Source organism: Callithrix jacchus, chromosome 7 (assembly GCF_049354715.1).
Source record: "Callithrix jacchus isolate 240 chromosome 7, calJac240_pri, whole genome shotgun sequence".
Taxonomy (NCBI): domain Eukaryota; kingdom Metazoa; phylum Chordata; class Mammalia; order Primates; family Cebidae; genus Callithrix; species Callithrix jacchus.
In genome coordinates, this window is record NC_133508.1 from 68,874,002 (window position 1) to 68,892,409 (window position 18,408).

The 18,408-nt window shown below is 50.1% G+C and overlaps 1 protein-coding gene across 5 annotated transcripts in view; it reads left to right on the forward strand.

Moving 5' to 3' along the window:
- Positions 1-18,408, forward strand: part of LCK (LCK proto-oncogene, Src family tyrosine kinase) — a 35,454-nt gene that overhangs the window by 11,837 nt on the left and 5,209 nt on the right. The window contains exons 1-12 of one of the 5 annotated variants that reach the window (XM_078331066.1): positions 11,859-11,964; positions 12,063-12,172; positions 12,471-12,552; positions 12,719-12,809; positions 13,042-13,140; positions 13,291-13,394; positions 13,593-13,742; positions 14,113-14,265; positions 14,383-14,562; positions 17,303-17,379; positions 17,471-17,624; positions 17,709-17,840. In XM_078331066.1, coding sequence (XP_078187192.1) covers positions 12,068-12,172; positions 12,471-12,552; positions 12,719-12,809; positions 13,042-13,140; positions 13,291-13,394; positions 13,593-13,742; positions 14,113-14,265; positions 14,383-14,562; positions 17,303-17,379; positions 17,471-17,624; positions 17,709-17,840 — 1,327 coding nt within the window. In that variant the 5' untranslated portion in view covers positions 11,859-11,964; positions 12,063-12,067. Of the gene's footprint in view, positions 1-11,858; positions 12,173-12,470; positions 12,553-12,718; positions 12,810-13,041; positions 13,141-13,290; positions 13,395-13,592; positions 13,743-14,112; positions 14,266-14,382; positions 14,563-17,302; positions 17,380-17,470; positions 17,625-17,708; positions 17,841-18,408 lie in introns of those variants that run through there. The other 4 variants (XM_035308589.2, XM_035308588.3, XM_035308591.2 and 1 more) reach the window with 4 other exon arrangements.

Consider the following 18,408-nt stretch of genomic DNA (forward strand, 5'->3'; position numbering starts at 1 on the left):
AATTTAATTATTTATTTTTTTGAGACAGGGTCTCACTGTCACCCACGCTGGTATGTAGTGGTATGATCAAGGTTCACTGCAGCCTTGACTTCCTGGGCTCAGGTGATCCTCCCACTTCAACCTCCTAGGTAGTTAGAACTACAGGCACACGCCGTCATGCCCGGCTAATTATTATTATTATGATTATTGAGACAGAGTCTTGTTCTGTGACCTAGGCTGGAGTGCAGTGGCGCAATCTCCACCTCCCCAGTTCAAGAGATTCTCCTGCCTCAGCCTCCTGAGTACCTGGGATTACAGGTATTTGCCACCACGCCCAGCTAATTTTTGTGTGTTTTTTTTTTTTAGAATAAAGTCTTGCACTGTTGCCCAGGCTGGAGTGCTGTGGTGTGATCTTGGCTCACTGCAACCTTTGCCTCCTGGGTTCAAGCAATTATCCTGCCTCAGCCTGGCATGCCGCCACGCCCAGCTAATTTTTTGTACTTTTAGTAGACAGAGAGTTTCACTACGTTGGCCAAACTGGTCTCAAACTCCTGACCTTGTGATCCTCCCACCTTGGCCTCCCAAAGTGCTGGGATTACAGGCGTGAGCCACCATGCCCAATCTAATTTTTGTATTTTTAGTAGAGATGGGGTTTCGCCATGATGGCCAGGCTGGTCTCAAAATCTAGACCTCAAGTGATCCACCCACCTTGGCCTCCCAAATGTTGGGATTACAGGTGTAAACCACCATGCCTGGCCATGCCCAGCTAATTATATATATATATATATATATATTAGACAGGGTCTTGTTCTTTCACCCGGGCTGGAGCGCAGTGGCACGACTATGGCTCACTGCAACCTCTGCCTTCCAAGCTCAAGTGATTCTCCCACTTCAGCCTCCTGAGTAACTGAGACTGCAGGCACATGCTACCACACCTGGCTAATTTTTCTACTTTTTGTAGAGATGGGGTTTTGCCATGTTGTCCAGGCTAGGCTTGAACTCTAGGGCTCAAGGAGTCCTCCTGCCTCAGCCTCCCAAAGTGCTAGGATTACAAGTGTGAGCCACCACACCCATACTCCCTCTTGTCTTAGTTTGACAAAAGATTGCTGAGTAGCCAACATGATCTAACCAGGTTAATAAATGAGGTCAGTAAAAAGAAAATCAAAATTAAAGCTTAATATAAATTTCTCATTGTCTGAAAAAAGTGGAAAAAAAAAAAAGAAAAACAGATGAAAGGAATCCCCAGGGCTCCCAGAACCAGCAATGAGGGCAGATTCTGGGGTGAATGAAACAGGACATTCTTTTCTCCCAATTTAGGAATCCAAGGTCAGGAGTAAGAATTTTGTAGATTTGAGGCTGCCTCTGACTAGGGCCTGTAAAGTTCTCGGTCAAACTCAAGGCTGCCCATGTTCCACAGAGCATTTTATGCTGATTATAAAAAGGCCACCGGCCAGGTGCCGTGGCTCATGCCTGTCATTCCATCACTTTGGGAAGCCAAAGAGGGCGGGTCACTTGAGGTCAAGAGTTCGAGACCAGCCTGGCCAACATGGTGAAATCCCATCTCTACTAAAAATAATAAAAATTATCGGGCATGGTGGTGCATGCCTATAATCCAAGCTACTTGGGAGGCTGAGACAGGAGAATTGCTTGAACCCGGGGGATGGAGGTTGCAGTGAGCCACGATTGTGCCACTGCACTCCAACTTGGGAGACAGAGCATGACTCCGTTATGAAATAAATAAATAGGCTGGGCATGGTGGCTCATGCCTGTAATCCCAGCACTTTGGGAGGCTGACGTGGGCATATCACCTGAGGTCAGAAGTTTGAAACCAGCCTGGCCAACATGGTGAAACCCCATCTCTACTAAAAATACAAAAATTAGCTGGGCATGGTGGTGAGCACCTGTAGTCCCAGCTACTTGGGAGGCTGAGACAGGGGAATCGCTTGAACCCAGGAGGCAGAGGTTGCAGTGAACTGAGATCGCGCCACTGCACTCCAGCCTGGGCAACAAAGAGTGAAACTCCATCTCAAAATAAATAAATGAATAAATAAATAACATAAAAATTAGGCTGGGCATGGAGGCTCATGCCTACAATCCCAAAACTTTTGGAGTCTGACGTGGGAGGACTGCTTGAGCCCATGAATTTGAGACCAGCCTGGGCAACATGGTGAAACCTTGTCTCTACAAAAAAATAAAAATAAAAGGCTGGGCACAGTGACTCATGCCTATAATCCCAGCACTTTGGGAGTCCCAGGTGGCGGGTTGCTTGAGCCCAGAAGTTCAAGACCAGTCTGGCCAACATGGTGAAACCCCATCCTTACAAAAAGTATAAAAATTAGTCAGGCTTGGGGGCATGGGCTTGTAGTCCCTACAACTCAGAAGGCTGAGGTAAGAGGATCCTTGAGCCTGGGAGGCAGAGTTTGCAGTGAGCTGAGACAGTGCCACTGCATTGCACTCCAGCCTGGGCGACAGAGCTAGACCCTGTCTTAAAAAAAAAAAAAAAACCGGAAGTATGGGAATGACACCCACATTTCGTATAAACAGATGTGTGCCTATATGACCTCACAATTACATAGGGACAGTAGCTGCTAGAATACTCTCATTCTGTTATATATCCCTCTGCACACACAGACTTCCACAATCCTACAGATATGCACCCATAATCACAGTGCTCACTGCGTATGCTTTCATATGCAGAGACTTGCATTCACCAGTTAGGTAAATATATACCCAGTAACATGCATTCCGGGTAGAGGGAGGATTGTCTTGGAGAGAAAAGCCTTTGTTAACAGCACAGTGGTCACATTTTTCATGGGAAATGGTCCCTACCCTGTCAGACCTGCCTTCCTGTCTCACATTCTCCGAGAACTCTCAGCCCTAGCTCTCCACCCTTAGACTTCCCAGGGAGTGAAAGGTATAGGAGAGGATCTTGATAAAGGATGTAGGAGCCAGCCAGGTGCAGTGACTCGAACCTGTAATCCCAGCACTTTGGGAGGCCAAGGTGGGTGGATCACGAGGTCAGGAGTTCAAGACCTGCCTGGCCAAGATGGCGAAACCTTGTCTCTACTAAAAATACAAAATACAGGGCCGGGCACGGTGGCTCACGCCTATAATCCCAGCACTTTGGGAGGCCGAGGTGGGTGGATCATGAGGTCAAGAGATCGAGACCATCCTGGTCAACATGGTGAAACTCCATCTCTACTAAAAATACAAAAAATTAGCTGGGCATGGTGGTACGCGCCTGTAGTCCCAGCTACTTGGGAGGCTGAGGCAGGAGAATTGCTTGAACCCGGGAGGCGGAGGTTGCAGTGAGCCGAGATCGCGCCATTGCACTCCAGCCTGGGTAAAAAGAGCGAAACTCTGTCTCAAAAAAAATAATAATAATAAAATAAAATAAAAATAAAAATACTAAATACAAATACTAAATACAAAATAAATGCCAAATAAAAAAATAAAAATACAAAAAAAAGGCATGGTGACACACACCTGTTATCCCAGCTACTCGGGAGGCTGAGGCAAAGAATCACTTGAACCCGGAAGGCAGAGGTTGCAGTGAGCCTCTGCAGATCGTGCCACTGCGGCCTACAAAGAAAGACTCAGTCTCAAAAAAAAAAAGGGATGTAGGAGCCAAGCCGAGCATGTGCCAGCAATCCCAGCTATTCAGAGGCTGAGGTGAGAGGAGCACTTGAGCCCAGGAGTTGGAGACCAGCCAGGACAACATAGTGAGACCTCATCTAAAATGAAAAAGGATGTAAGGCTTTGATTTGAGTTTTGTGTCTGCCAGGAACCCTCAGTATGTTACTGGGACAATCACTTAACCTCTCTTTTTCTCCAGCTTTTCCATCTTTAAAATGAGTCTGGTGAGTCGTATTAGTGTTTCCTAAACTCTCATGAAGACAAGGTGTCATTTGCCATTCTCTGTTCTACACTCCCTCTTCCCCCCATGGATCTCATGATTTTAAAGTTTTTACCTACTAAGTTACCTCATTTAGATGCCAATTTTCTTCTTTTCAAGTTAAAAAAATTTTTTTTTAATAGAGAAAGGGTCTCACCACATTGCCCAGGCTTGTCTCAAACTCCTGGCATAAGTGATCCTCTCTCCTCAGCCTCCCAAAGTGTTGAGATTACAGGTGTGAGTCACCGTACCTGGCCTCAAGTTTAAATTTCTTTCTTTCTTTTTTTTTTTTTTTTTATTCAAGATGGGGTTTCACCATGATGGCCAGGCTGGTCTCGAACTCCTGACCTCAGGTGATCCACTCACCTTGGCCTCCCAAAGTGCTAGGATTACAGGCGTGAGCCACTGTGCCTGGCCAAGTTTAAATTTCAATCAAAGATTTGACCAGGCACAGTGGCTCCTGCTTGTAATCCTAGCAGTTTGGGAGGCCGAGGCAGGTGGATCAACTGAGGACAGGAGTTTAAGACCAGATTGGGCAACATGGTGAAACCCCAACTCTATTAAAAATACAAAAATTGACCAGTTGGCTGGGCGAGGTGGCTCACACCTGTAATCCCAGAACTTTGGGAGGCTGAGGCAGGCAGATCATGAGCCACCATGCCAGGCCCTGCCCTGCTAATTTTAAAATTTTTTATAGACCTCACTATGTTACCCAGGCTGATCTCTAATTCCTGGACTCAAGGGATCCTCCTGCCTCAGCCTCCAAAAGTGCTAGGATTACAGGCCTGAGCTACTGTACCCTTTCCTTCTCCTCCCCCTCCCCCTCCCCCCTTCTCTCCCATCCCCTCCCTCTCCCCCTCACTTTCCTTCACCTTCTCCTCCTTCTCCTTCTTCTCCAGCTCTCCCTTCTTCCTATACATGCCTTCTTCTTTTATTTATTTATTTATTTATTTATTTTTAAGACGGGGTTTCACCATGTTGGTCAGGCTGTTCTTGAACTCCTGACCTCAGGTGATCCGCCTGCCTTGGCCTCCAAAAAGTGCTTGGATTACAGGCATGAACCACCACGCCTGGCCAAGGATTCTTTCTTTCTTTCTTTCTTTTTTTAAAGAGGGGGTTTTGCCAAGATGGCCAGGCTGGTCTTGAACTCCTGACCTCAGGTGATCCACCCACCTTGGCCTCCCAAAGTGCTAGGATTACAGGCGTGAGCCACCACGCCTGGCCACATTCCCTCTTCTTAACCCCAGACTTTTATAATCTTTCTCTTGCCTTTTGCTAAAGCCTCCAAGAATGTCAATCGTGGAAGGGACCTTACTGGTCTAAGTCCACATTCCATCTGATGTTGATATTCTCTTTACAACACAACCAATCTGTGGTTTCCCAAGGCTCTATGAATATCAAAAACAACAGGATGCTCACTAAATCTTTTTCCAGGTTCAAACAATTCTCTCTCTCTCTGTCTTTTTTTTTTTTTATAAAGACGGGGTTTCACCATGTTGGTCAGGCTGGTCTTGAACTCCCTGCCTCAGGTGATCCGCCTGCCTTGGCCTCCAAAGTGCTTGGATTACAGGTGTGAGCCACCACGCCAGGCCCAAATAATTCTCTTGACTCAGCCTCCTGAGTAGCTGGGATTACAGGCACGTACCACCATGCCCCACTAACTTTTGTATATTTAGTAGAGATGGGGTTTCACCATGTTGGCCAGGCTGATTTGGAACTCCTGACCTTGTGATCCGCCTGCCTCTGGCTTCCAAAGTGCTGGGATTGGCTGAGTGAGGTGGCTAATGCCTGTAATCCCAGCACTTTGGGAGGCCGAGGTTGGTGGATCCCCTGAGATCAGGAGTTCAAGACCAGCCTGGCACACAGGGTGAAACCCCATCTCTAAAAAAAAGAAAAGAAAAAAAATTTAAGACAAAGTGCTGGGATTATATACATGAGCCACCATGCCCGGCCGAGATTCTGTCTATAAAAAAAGAAAGAGAGAGAGGAGGCCGGGTGTGGTGGCTCACACCTATAATCCCAGCACTTTGGGAGACCAAGGTGGGTAGATCACGAGGTCAAGAGATTGAGACCATCCTGGTCAACAAGATGAAACCCCGTCTCTACTAAACATACAAAAATTAGCTGGGCATGGTGGTGTGCACCTGTAGTCCCAGCTACTCGGGAGGCTGAGGCAGGAGAATTGCTTGAACCCAGGAGGCAGAGGCTGCGGTGGGCTGAGATTGTGCCATTGCACTCCAGTCTGGGTAACAAGAGCAAAACTCTGTCTCAAAAAAAAAAAGAGAGAGAGAGAGAGAAAGAAAGAAGAAAAAGAAAGAAAGAAAGAAAGAAAGAAAGAAAGAAAGAAAGAAAGAAAGAAAGAAAGAAAGAAAGAAGGAAGGAAGGAAGGAAGGAAGGAAGGAAGGAAGGAAGGAAGGAAGGAAGAAAGAAAGAAAGAAAGAAAGAAAGAAAGAAAGAAAGAAAGAAAGAAAGAAAGAAAGAAAGAAAGAGGGAGGCCAGGCTTGGAGGCTTAAGCCTGTAATCCCAGCACTTTGGGAGGCCGAGGCAGGCGGATCACAAGGTCAAGAGATCAAGACCATCCTGGCCAACATGGTGAAACCCCGTCTCTACTAAAAATACAAAAATTAGCTGGGTGTGGTGACGTGTGCCTGTAGTCCCAGCTACTTGGGAGGCTGAGGCAGGAGAATTGCTTGAACCCAGGAGGCAGAGGTTGCAGTGAGCTGAGATTGTGCCACTGCACTGCAGCCTGGAGCCTGGCAACTTTTTTGAGACTCTGTTTCAAAAAAAAAAAAGGAGATTAATTATCCAGTCCCATTCTCCCACTTTCCAAAGCAGGAGTCAGTAGACAGAATATGCACTGGTGAAAGTATTTCTAAGCAGTAAACTAAGCTAACATTTATGGAGCTTACAAGAAATGGATGAAGAGCCCCATTTGACAGAGAGGAAAAGTGAGACTTAGGAGGAATTATTTTAGCAAAGCCATACAGTAAGGGTCAAAAACACTATTTGAACTTCGGTCTCTTTTTTTCTTTTTTTTTTTTTTTTAGACGGAGTCTTACTCTGTCGCCAGGCTGGAGTGCAGTGGCGCAATCTCGGCTCACTGCAACCTCCACCTGGGTTCAAGCGATTCTTCCGCCTCAGCCTCCCGAGTAGCTGGGAACACAGGCGCGTGCCACCACGCCCGGCTAATTTTTGCATTTTTAGTAGAGACGGGGTTTCACCATGGCCAGGATGGTCTCGATCTCTTGACCTCGTGATCTGCTTGCCTCGGCCTCCCAAAGTGCTGGGATTATAGTCGTGAGCCACCACGCCCGGCGAATTTAGATCTCTTCAACTTTGGGGCCAGTCTTCTGATTTTTGCTAATGAGAAACTTCCACTGCTCCTTGCCTCTACTTACACCCAGCATGAATTCGCTTTTTTTTTTTTAGATGGAGTCTCTGTCACCCAGATTGGAGTACAGAGTGCAGTGGAAGTGGCAGAATCTCAGCAACCCTGCCTCAGCCTCCCGAGTAGCTGGGATTACAGGTGTATGCCACCATACCCAGCTAATTATTATTATTATTTTGTATTTTTAGTAGAGAAGGGGTTTCACCATGTTGGTCAGGCTGGTCTCAAACTTCTGACCCCAAGTGATCCACCCACCTCGGCCTCCCAAAATGCTGGTATTACAGGCATGTGCCACCGTGCCAGGCCTGCTTGCTTTTTTTTTTTTTTTGAGATGGAGTTTCGCTCTTGTTGCCGAGGCTGGAGTGCAATGGCACGATCTCAGCTCACTGCAACCTCTGCCTCCTGGGTTCAAGCAAGTCTCCTGCCTCAGCCTCCCGAGTAGCTGGAATTACAGGCATGTGACACCACGCCTGGCTAATTCTGTATTTTTGGTAGAGACAGCGTTTTTCCATGTTAGTCAGGCTGGTCTTGAACTCCTGACCTCAGGTGATCCACCCGCCATGGCCTCTCAAAGTTCTGGGATTACTGGCATGAGCCATTGTGCCTGGCCTGCTTTTTTTTTTTTTGTCATCCAGGCTGGAGTGCAGTGGCACAATCATAGCTCATTGCAGCCTTGACATCCTGGGCCTAAGGGATCTTTCTGCCTCAGCTTCCCGAGCAGCTGGGACTACAGGCATGCACCACCACATTTGGCTAATTTTTAAATTTTTTTCTAGAGATGAGGTTTCACTGTGTTGCCCAGGCTAGTCTGGAACTCCTGAGTTTAAATGATCCTACTTCTTCAGTCTTCCAAAGTGCTGGGATTACAGATATGAGCCACCACTCCTGGCCAGCAACTCCGGCTTTACTCTACCCCAAATAGGTTGTGTGACTTTAAGCATGCCTCAATGGGCCTCATTTTGCTCATCCAAAATCAGAGGTTTAGCCAGGCATGGCAGCTCATGGTAATCCCAGCACTTTGGGAGGCCAAGGAGGAGGAATCACTTGAGGCCAGGAGTTCAAGACCAGTCCAGGCAACATAGCATGACACCCATCTCTAGAATAAGTAAAAAATCACCTAGGTGTGATGGTGCCAGCTACCCATGAGGCTGAGTTACGGCCTGGGTTCACTTGAACCCAGGAGTTTGAGATTCCAGTGAGTTAGGGTTGGGTCATTGCACTACAGTCTGGGCAAGAGAGTGAGAGTCTATCTCAAAACTAAATCAACAGGCCGGGTGCGGTGGCTCAAGCCTGTAATCCCAGCACTTTGGGAGGCCGAGGCGGGTGGATCATGAGGTCAAGAGATCGAGACCATCCTGGTCAACATGGTGAAACCCCATCTCTAATAAAAATACAAAAAATTAGCTGGGCGTGGTGGCGAGTGCCTGTAATCTCGGCTACTTGGGAGGCTGAGGCAGGAGAATTGCCTGAACCCAGGAGGCGGAGGTTGTGGTGAGCCGAGATCGCGCCATTGCACTCCAGCCTGGGTAACAACAGCGAAACTCCGTCTCAAAAAAAAAAAATCAACAAAGAACACATTGGAGATTAGACTTGCTGGCTTTTCTTTTTTTTTTTTTTGAGATAGAGTCTCTCTCTGTCACCAGGCTGGAGTGCAATGGTGCCATCTTGGCTCACCACAACTTCTACCTCCAAGGTTCAAGCGATTCTCCTGCCTCAGCCTCCTGAGTAGCTGGGATTACAGGCATCTACCACCACTGCTGGCTAGTTTTTGTATTATTAGTAGAGACAGGGTTTCACAATATTGGCCAGGCTGGTCTTGAACCAGCCTGTGATCCATCCGCCTCAGCCTCCCAATGTGCTGGGATTATAGGCATGAGCCACAGTTTCTTTCTCATTTTTTGAGACAGAGTTTCAACTCTTGTTGCCCAAGCTGGAGTACAATGGCGCCATCTCGGCTCACTGCAACCTCCATCTTCCAATATCAAGTGATTCTCCTGCCTCAGCCTCCCAAGTAGCTGGGATTACAGGTGTGTGCCACCATGCCCAGCCAATTTTTTGTATTTTTAGTAAAAATGGGGTTTCACCATGTTGGCCAGGCTGGCTTGAACTCCTGACTTTGGGTGATGCACCCGCCTCAGCCTCCCGAAGTGCTGGGATTGCATGTGTGCGCCACCGCACCTGGCAAGCTTGCTGGTTTCTAAGACCTTTGCAGATACGAGACTCTGTGCATTAACACTTCACGTTCCAGTTGACATTTATTAACTAATTTTGGGTGCTAGTGGTTTTCAGACAAATAAAGTACAGCTTATGCTCTTGATGAAACCCCAGTCTCATCAGAGTTATGGGAGAGGCAGTGGGACTGTGGGGCTGACATGTAAATCAGTAGTCATGGAACCCTGTGCCTAAATTGATGATTGTGGTCTGAATAGAATGTTGTAGGAACCTAGGGTGAGAAGGAAGCCAAGAGCATTGTTAAGTGTTCACAGACTAGGTGATACTTAGGCCAGCTGCAGTGGCTCGTGCTTATAATCCCAGCACTTTAGGAGGCTGAGGCAGGAGGATCACTTGAGGCCAGGAAATCGAGAACAACCTGGACAACATGGTGAAACCCTGTCTCCACTAAACATACAAAAGTTAGCCAAGCATGATGGTGAATGCCTGTAATCCCAACTACTCAGGAGGCTGAGGCAGGAGAATTGCTTGAACCTGGGAAACAGAGGTTGCAGGAAAAAAAAGAAAAGTAATATTTGAGTTGAGCCTTGAAGGCTGTTAGAATTCAGCAGGTGAACAAGAGATTGGCACATGCCTATAATCCTAGCACTTTGGGAGGCCAGTGCAGGAGGATTGCTTGAGCCCAGGAGTTCGAGACCAGACTGAGCAACATAGTGAGACCTCATCTCTAGGGAAAAAAAATCAACTGGGCATGATGGTGCATACCTTTGGTGTCAGCTCCTGGGGAGGTTGAGGTGGGAAGATTCCTTGAGCCCAGGAGGTCTAAAGGGACTGTGCCACTGCACTCCAGCCTGGGCAAGGGAGGGAAACCCTCTCTCAAAAGAGAGAGAGAGACAAGGAGAGAGGAAGAGAGAGAGCATTTCAAAGCAGGGGGAACCACAAGTACAAAGGCATGAAGTAAGAAAATAGCATGGGGTGTTTGGGAACGGCAAAAATAGTTCAGAACAGAGGCCGTGTGTGTGTGTGGTGCCTGTGTGTGTGTGTATTTGTGTGTGAGTGTGGGTATGTGGGGGTGTGTGTGGAGGGGATGCCAGTGCCTGTGTGTGTGTCTGGGGATGTGAGTGTGTGTGTGTATGGATGTGGGTGTGTGGGGGTGACTGTAGGTGTTTGTGTTAGTGTGGAGGTGCCTGTGTGTGTATGAATGTGTGTGTGGGAGGGGGAACCTAGGGTGAGATGTGTGTTGGATGAGTGCATTTGTGTGGGTGTTGGTTCCTGTGTATGTGTGTGTATGTGGGTGTGTGTGTTCATGGGTGTGGGTGCCTGTGTGTATAGGGTGTGTATGTGACTATGTGTGTGGATACCTGTGTGTGAGTGTGTGTGTGTGTGTGTACTTGTGGGTGGGATGAGTGTATGTGTTTATGTGAGTATGTGTGTGTGTGGTGCCTGTGTATTGGGGGAATGAGTCTGTGTGTGAATGTGTGTGTGTGGGGGTGTTTGTGTGTATGTGAGTGTGTGTGTGTGTGTGCCTGCGTGTGTGAGTGTAAATGTGTCTGTGTGGGGGGTGGGGTAGAGGTGCCTGTGTGTGTGTGAGAGAGAGAGTGTGTGTGTGCCTGCCTCTGTGTGTGTGAGTGTGGATGCCTCTGTGTGGGGGGTGGGGTAGTGGGTGCCTGTGTGTGTGTAGGGTGTGTGTGTATATAAGGTGTGTGTGTGTGTGTGTGTGTGTGTGAGAGTGTTTGTGTAGCGGAATGGACTTTGGAGGTAGATTTGATCTTGATATGCGAGGTCTGGAATGCACGAAACATTAAACTTTATTCGAGGACAGAGCTTTCCAAGTGCTCTAAGGAGCCGCGCTAGAGAAGGAGGAGTTGTGGGGACTCCAGGAGCTTCAAAGCAAGGCCCTCACTCTGCTTCAGGCCCACTTTTTATCACCTTATCTATGGAGTTCTGCTTGATTTCATCAGACAAAAAAGTTCCACTGCTAAAACAGGCAAATAAACAAAAAGAGTTATGGCCCACAGAGCCACTGGGAGGTTTTGTGCTGGGGAGGAGCAGGCCCATGTTTGAAGAAACACTGTGACTTGACTCTGGGGTTGTGTGGGGAGCGCGGGGCCTGATGGCAGACCTTGGGAGTGGAAGTCTCTTTCTCAGCCTCTTCAGCTAGACAGGGGAATTATAAAAGGAGGTGGGTGGGGCATGCACATCTCTCCAGTAAGGGAGAGTCTGATGGAGTGAGGTCTCCCCCAGGCTTGGGGAAGTGTGTGTCATCTTCAGAAGGTAGTCCTCCCTACAGACACTGGTACCAGCAGAGGGAAAGGGAGGGGGAAGAGGCAGGAAGTGGGTAACTAGACTAACAAAGGTGCCTGTGGCAGTTTGCCCATCCCAGGTGGGAGGGTGGGGCTAGGGCTCAGGGGCCTGTGTGAATTTACTTGTACCCTGAGGGCTCAGAGGGAGCACCGGTTTGGAGCTGGGACCCCCTGTTTTACCTTTTCTGTGGCTGGTGAATGGGGATCCCAGGATCTCACGATCTCAGGTACTTTTGGAAGTTTCCAGGGCAAGGCCCCATGATGTCTGATGCTGGGGGAGCAGATCTTGGGGGAGCCCCTTCAGCCCCCTTCTCCATTCCCTCAGGGACCATGGGCTGTGGCTGCAGCTCACACCCGGAAGATGACTGGATGGAGAACATCGATGTGTGTGAGAACTGCCATTATCCCATAGTCCCACTGGATGGCAAGGCCACGGTAAGAGGCAAGACAGGGGCCTTAGTGAGGGAGTTGGGTAGACCATGCAACCCAGGAGGAAGAAATGACCAGCGATACAGGCCCTTGAAAGAATAGAGCGGCCCTCTCCCCTGGAATACAGGAAAGGAAAAGAGGCCCAGAGAGGGAAAGGGACTCTCCTAAGATCACACAGCAAGCAGTTGATCAATTCAGGGATAAGACCCAACCAGGCGGAAAGGCTGAGAGCAGAGGGGAAGGGGGCCAGGGTCTGACCCAGTCTTCTGCTCTCTGACTCCACTCTTCATCCCCCACCCCACAGCTGCTCTTCCGAAACGGCTCTGAGGTTCGGGACCCACTGGTCACCTACGAGGGCTCCAATCCGCCGGCCTCCCCACTGCAAGGTGACCCCAGGCAGCAGGGCTTGAAAAACAAGATCCCTCGCTGTCGGCTTCCACCTCCTCCCCACCTACTCTCTCCCTTGTCCTGCCTTCCTTGTCGCCTGCCCCATAACTCCAGGCTTCCTGCCCATCTCAGGCCGGTTCTCCCTGATGCCGCTTGTCTTTACAGACAACCTGGTTATTGCCCTGCACAGCTACAAGCCCTCTCACGACGGAGACCTGGGCTTTGAGAAAGGGGAACAGCTCCGAATCCTGGAGCAGTGAGTCCCTGACCACCTTGCTCTGGGGAGTCCGTGAGGGAGCGGGGATCTCCGGTACCGCAGCCCTCCTGCGGCCCTTGACTGGCTAGGGTGGCCGCCCTTGGGACAAAATTCGAGGCTCAGGAGTGCGGAGCCAGGGTTCGGGAGGCTGGCTTCAGGGTTGGGGGGTCTTTGAGGGATAGCCTCAGATCAACGGCTGAGTGGGCCGCACTGACCCGCCTCCGTGGCGCAGGAACGGCGAGTGGTGGAAGGCGCAGTCCCTGACCACGGGCCAGGAAGGCTTCGTCCCCTTCAATTTTGTGGCCAAAGCGAACAGCCTGGAGCCCGAACCGTGAGTGGGGTCCCGTCGTGGAGGGGGGATGGAAGCAGATCCAGGGATCCTGGAGCAGGGAGTGGGCCTGGGGTGGCGGTGAAGGCTTGAGGGCCACGGAGGAAGATTCGACAACAGCCGATGGCCTGTGTTGGCTTCCGCCCTGCACAGCTGGTTCTTCAAGAACCTGAGCCGCAAGGATGCGGAGCGGCAGCTCCTGGCGCCAGGGAACACTCACGGCTCCTTCCTCATCCGGGAGAGCGAGAGCACCGCGGGTGAGCGGGCGGCGGCCTCGACCCGGCGCGGGGGTGGGGGCCGCGGGGTGAGCCAAAGGGAGGCGAGGGGGTGAGCTCGAGGTGGGGGCGTGGGGTGAGCCGGAGTGGGGCGCGCGGGGTGAGCCTGAGGTGGGGGCCGTGGTGGCGGGCCAGACTCTGCGTTCTTTCGTTCCTTTATCCATCCATTCATTTATTCAGGATCATTTTCACTGTCGGTCCGGGACTTTGACCAGAACCAGGGAGAGGTGGTGAAACATTACAAGATCCGTAATCTGGACAACGGTGGCTTCTACATCTCCCCGCGAATCACTTTTCCCGGCTTGCATGAACTGGTCCGCCATTACACCAGTGAGCCTGGCGGGACCCCTTCCCAGTGCCCTATCAGCCCATCTTCCCTCAGTCCCCTTCGGGTGTCCCCCAACCATCTTTCAATGCGCTCCTCCATTCCCCGCAGTGGGTGAGGTGTGGAACCGTGGAACCCTACGGCCCCAAGGGTTTGGGTGACAGCCCCACACCTGCCTGCTAGTCTACTTTCCCTGGATAGGGGGCTTGGAGAAGTGGGGGAGGTGGTTTTTGCTAGTCCACTTCCCCTGGGTGGGGACTTGGAGAAGTGGGGGAGGTGGTTTTTGCTAGTCCACTTCCCCTGGATGTGGGCTTGGAGAAGTGGCGGAGGTGGTGTCAATACAAGACCACCTTCCCCACTCCCTTGTCCTCGCAGATGCTTCAGATGGGTTGTGCACACGGCTGAGCCGCCCCTGTCAGACCCAGAAGCCCCAGAAGCCCTGGTGGGAGGATGAGTGGGAGGTTCCCAGGGAGACGCTGAAGCTGGTGGAGCGGCTGGGGGCTGGACAGTTCGGGGAGGTGTGGATGGGTGAGTGTGGCCTCCAGGACTGCCTGGGAAGAGGGGAACGGGAGGGGCTGCAGAGGTGGTGAGAGACCCAGGACAGCTGCCTGGTGAGCCTCCCAGTCCTTCCCTCCCCTGACCCAGGGTACTACAACGAGCACACAAAGGTGGCGGTGAAGAGCCTGAAGCAGGGCAGCATGTCCCCGGATGCCTTCCTGGCAGAGGCTAACCTCATGAAGCAGCTGCAACACCAGCGGCTGGTTCGCCTCTACGCTGTGGTCACCCAGGAGCCCATCTACATCATCACTGAATACATGGAGAATGGTGGGTGCCGCCTGAGTTGCCGCGGGGGGACTCTGCTCTCCCCACCTTCTCTGCTGGAGGGTGGAAATACACCTTTACTCCTGGCGCAAAGCTCAAGCAGGAAGGGTTTCTTGAGCTTTCCTGGCCCCTAGACTCACCTCCAGACATGAGAAGAAGGTGTATCCTCTGATCCTGTCTGGGGACCAGCCTAAGGTGGCAAGAATGTTTTGGAAGACCATTCACCCCAGTCCTCCCTGACCTACCATTCTGTTTGCCTTCTTCAAAGCCCTACTTCGATCTCAGGATGCTTGATCTCAGAAAGCAAGTGGGTCCCAGCCCCGTTTCTCTCCCTTCTGCCCCTGAGCCTTGGGAAGCCCTCTGTTTCAGTTCTGAGTGAGCCCCTATCCCTGCACCCCTCCTGGTCTGTTACTGGACAGAGTGAGAGCCCCAGGAAGACGGATGCGAGTTTCTTGTCTCAGCTTTGTTCACACTAATTTGCTGTGTGACAGGCCAAGAGTCTGTACTGTCTCTGGTGCTCAGTTTCCCCAAGTATAACAGCAGAAATCTAAATGGGCTCACCAGAAATAATACAGAGTATTCATTAAGTCCTCTAGAGTATGACTGCCTGAGTCAGAATCCTGGCTTCATGATTTTTTTTTTTTTTTGAGATGGAATTTCACTCTGTCACCCAGGCTGGAGTGCAGTGGTGCAATCTCGGCTCACTGAAACCTCCGTCTCCTGGATTTAAGCAATTCTCCTCCCTTAGCCTCCTGAGTAGCTGGGATTACAGCTGCCTGCCACCATGCCTGGTAATTTTTGTATTTTTAGTAGAGATGGGGTTTCACCATGTTGGCCAGGCTGGTCTTGAACTCCTGACCTCAGGTGATCCACCCGCCTCGGCCTCCCAAAGTGCTGGCTTCATGATTGTATGGCTTCATGATAATTACATCACGTCTCTGCTGTGGTTTCGTACTACAATAATGCATTAGTAACTTCCTCATAGGGTCCTGTGAGGATGAAAGAATTAACACATATAGAACAATTAAAACTATGCCAACTTCCAGGTGCAGTGGCTCAAGCCTATAACCCCAGCACTTTGGGAGGGCCAGGTTGGGGGATCACTTAAGCCCAGAAGTTCAAGACTAGTCTGTGCAACATAGCGAGACCTCATTTCTACAAAAAAGTTAAAAAAATTAGCCAGGTGTGGTGGTGTATGCCTATGGTTCCAGCTACGTGGGAGGCTGAGGTGGGAAGATGAGGTGGGAGGATCACTTGAGTCAAGGAGGTTGAGGTTGAAGTGAGCTGTAATTGCACCTCTGCACTCCAACCTGGGTAGCAGATTGAGACCTTGTCCCTAAAAAATGGAAAAAAAAGAAAAAAGAAAAAAAGTAAAAAAAAACCACAGACACGCAAAAAAGAAAAGAGGCCTTGTCTCAAACAAACAAACAAACAAACAAAAAACCACAAAAAACAAAACTATGGCCATCATAGTAACTGATCAGTACGTTTGTTGCTGTTATCTGGCTCTGATTCTTAGAGAGTGTAAGATCTGTTCCTCTTCCGGGAAGGGAAACAAGCTGTTCATTGGCTAATGGGAAATGGCAAATAGATAATGTCATGTGTATCTTTTTTTTTTTTTTGAGTCTCACTCTGTCCTCCAGGCTGGAGTGAGATCTCAGCTCACCACAAACTCTGCCTCCTGGGTTCAAGTGATTCTCGTGCCTCAGCCTCCTGAGTAGCTGGGACTACAGGCACATGCCACCACGCCCAGCTAATTTTTGTATTTTTAGTAGAGATGGGTTTTCGCCTTATTGTCCAGGCTGGTCTCGAACCCCTGACCTCAGGTGAGCTGCCCGCCTTAGACTCCCAAAGTGCTGAGATTACAGGCATGAGCCACCACACCTGGCCAGAAAAGTAGAATTTTTCCAGCAGGCAGAGAGGCTTTGGGGTGAGAGCCTAGTGCTCTGAATGCAGGATCTCAAAATTGTTGAAGTGTTTGAAGTCGAAGACAGAGTGGGGGAAAGAGAAGAAGCTACCAGTGTGGGCCATGCAGAGATTTGGATACTAGTTGAGGAGTCTCAGTTCTACCTTATTGGTGATGAAAAACCTACAGTTCTCTCCCACCATGCTCTACCGTAGCCCCTCCAGAAAAAACCTTTACATATCCTGGGCATCCTTACCCTGAACACATACTCCTCCATTCTCACTCTTCACTCTTTCGCTACTTTTCTTAATTTTTTTAAAGATGGGGTTTCACCATGATGGCCAGGCTGGTCTTAAACTCCTGACCTCAGGTGATCCACCCACCTTGGCCTCCCAAAGTGTTAGAAACACAGGCCTGAGCCACCGCGCCCGGCCGCCTTTTTTTTTTGAGATGGAGTCTTGCTCTGTCACCCAGGCTGGAGTGCAGTGGCACAGTCTTGGCAATCACTGCAACTTCTGCCTCCCAGGTTTAAGTGATTCTCCTGCCTCAGCCTCCGGAAGAGCTGGGACTACAGGTGCGTGCCACCACACTCGGCTAATTTTTTGTATTTTTAGTAGAGACAGGGTTTCACTGTGTTAGCCAAGATGGTCTCTATCTCCTGACCTGATGATCTGTCCACCTCGGCCTCCCAAAGTGCTGGGATTACAGGCATGAGCCACTGCACCAAGCCCACTTTTCATGTGTCAGTCACACTTCTAGATGCCCAGTTGGAGGAGAAGGGTCTGGGGACCTCCCCCTGGGAGAACTTGGGCCAGCAACTCTTGCTTCTGCCTGCAGGGAGTCTAGTGGATTTTCTCAAGACCCCTTCAGGTATCAAGTTGACCATCAACAAACTCTTGGACATGGCAGCCCAAGTAAGGAGACTGGGGAGAGGCTGGGCAAGGGCACAGGCCAGTGGCTTGAGGACGTCTGGCTCAGGACTGCTGATCTGTGTTTGGCCTGCAGATTGCAGAAGGCATGGCATTCATTGAAGAGCGGAATTATATTCATCGTGACCTTCGGGCCGCCAACATTCTAGTGTCTGACACGCTGAGCTGCAAGATTGCAGACTTTGGCCTAGCACGCCTCATTGAGGACAACGAGTACACAGCCAGGGAGGGTAAGTGTGAGATTTAAGGATGGTCTGGGCCCTACAGGGTCTGGCCCAGCAGACCCAGGTGACCTCACTCTGCCTCCTCCATAGGGGCCAAGTTTCCCATTAAGTGGACAGCACCAGAAGCCATTAACTACGGAACATTCACCATCAAGTCGGATGTGTGGTCTTTTGGAATCCTGCTGACGGAAATTGTCACCCATGGCCGCATCCCTTACCCAGGTCAGAGCCAAGGGCAAGAACTGAAAGGGTGATGGAAAGGGCAGCAAGTCCTTGTCTTCCCACTCAATTCTCTCCAGTCTCAGAATCTGAAACTTTGTAGATGCATATCCTCTATCCTCTCACGGGTGTGACTCCAACATCTTCAGGCAGATGCCACATCTCCCAGGGCTGGTTTCCAACTCTGTATCTCTTTTTAACAACCCCAGCTCTTTTCTTTAGTTCTGGCCCAGGTAGCCAAGTATGGCAGAAGAGGATCTAGCTCAGGAGCAAGAGGCCTATCTTTTTTTTTTTTTTTGAGACGGAGTCTTGCTCTGTCTCCCAGGGTGGAGTGCAGTGGCACGATCTTGGCTCACTGCAACCTCTACTTCCTGGGTTCAAGCGATTCTCCTGCCTCAGCCTCCTGAGTAGCTGAGACTACAGGTGCCTGCCACTATGCCCAGCTAATTTTTTGTGTTTTTAGTAGAGACAGGTTTCACCATGTTAGCTAAGATTGGATTTTCTGACCTTGTGATCCGCCTGCCCTGGCCTCCCAAAGTGCTGGGATTATAGGCATGACCCCCGTCCTGCT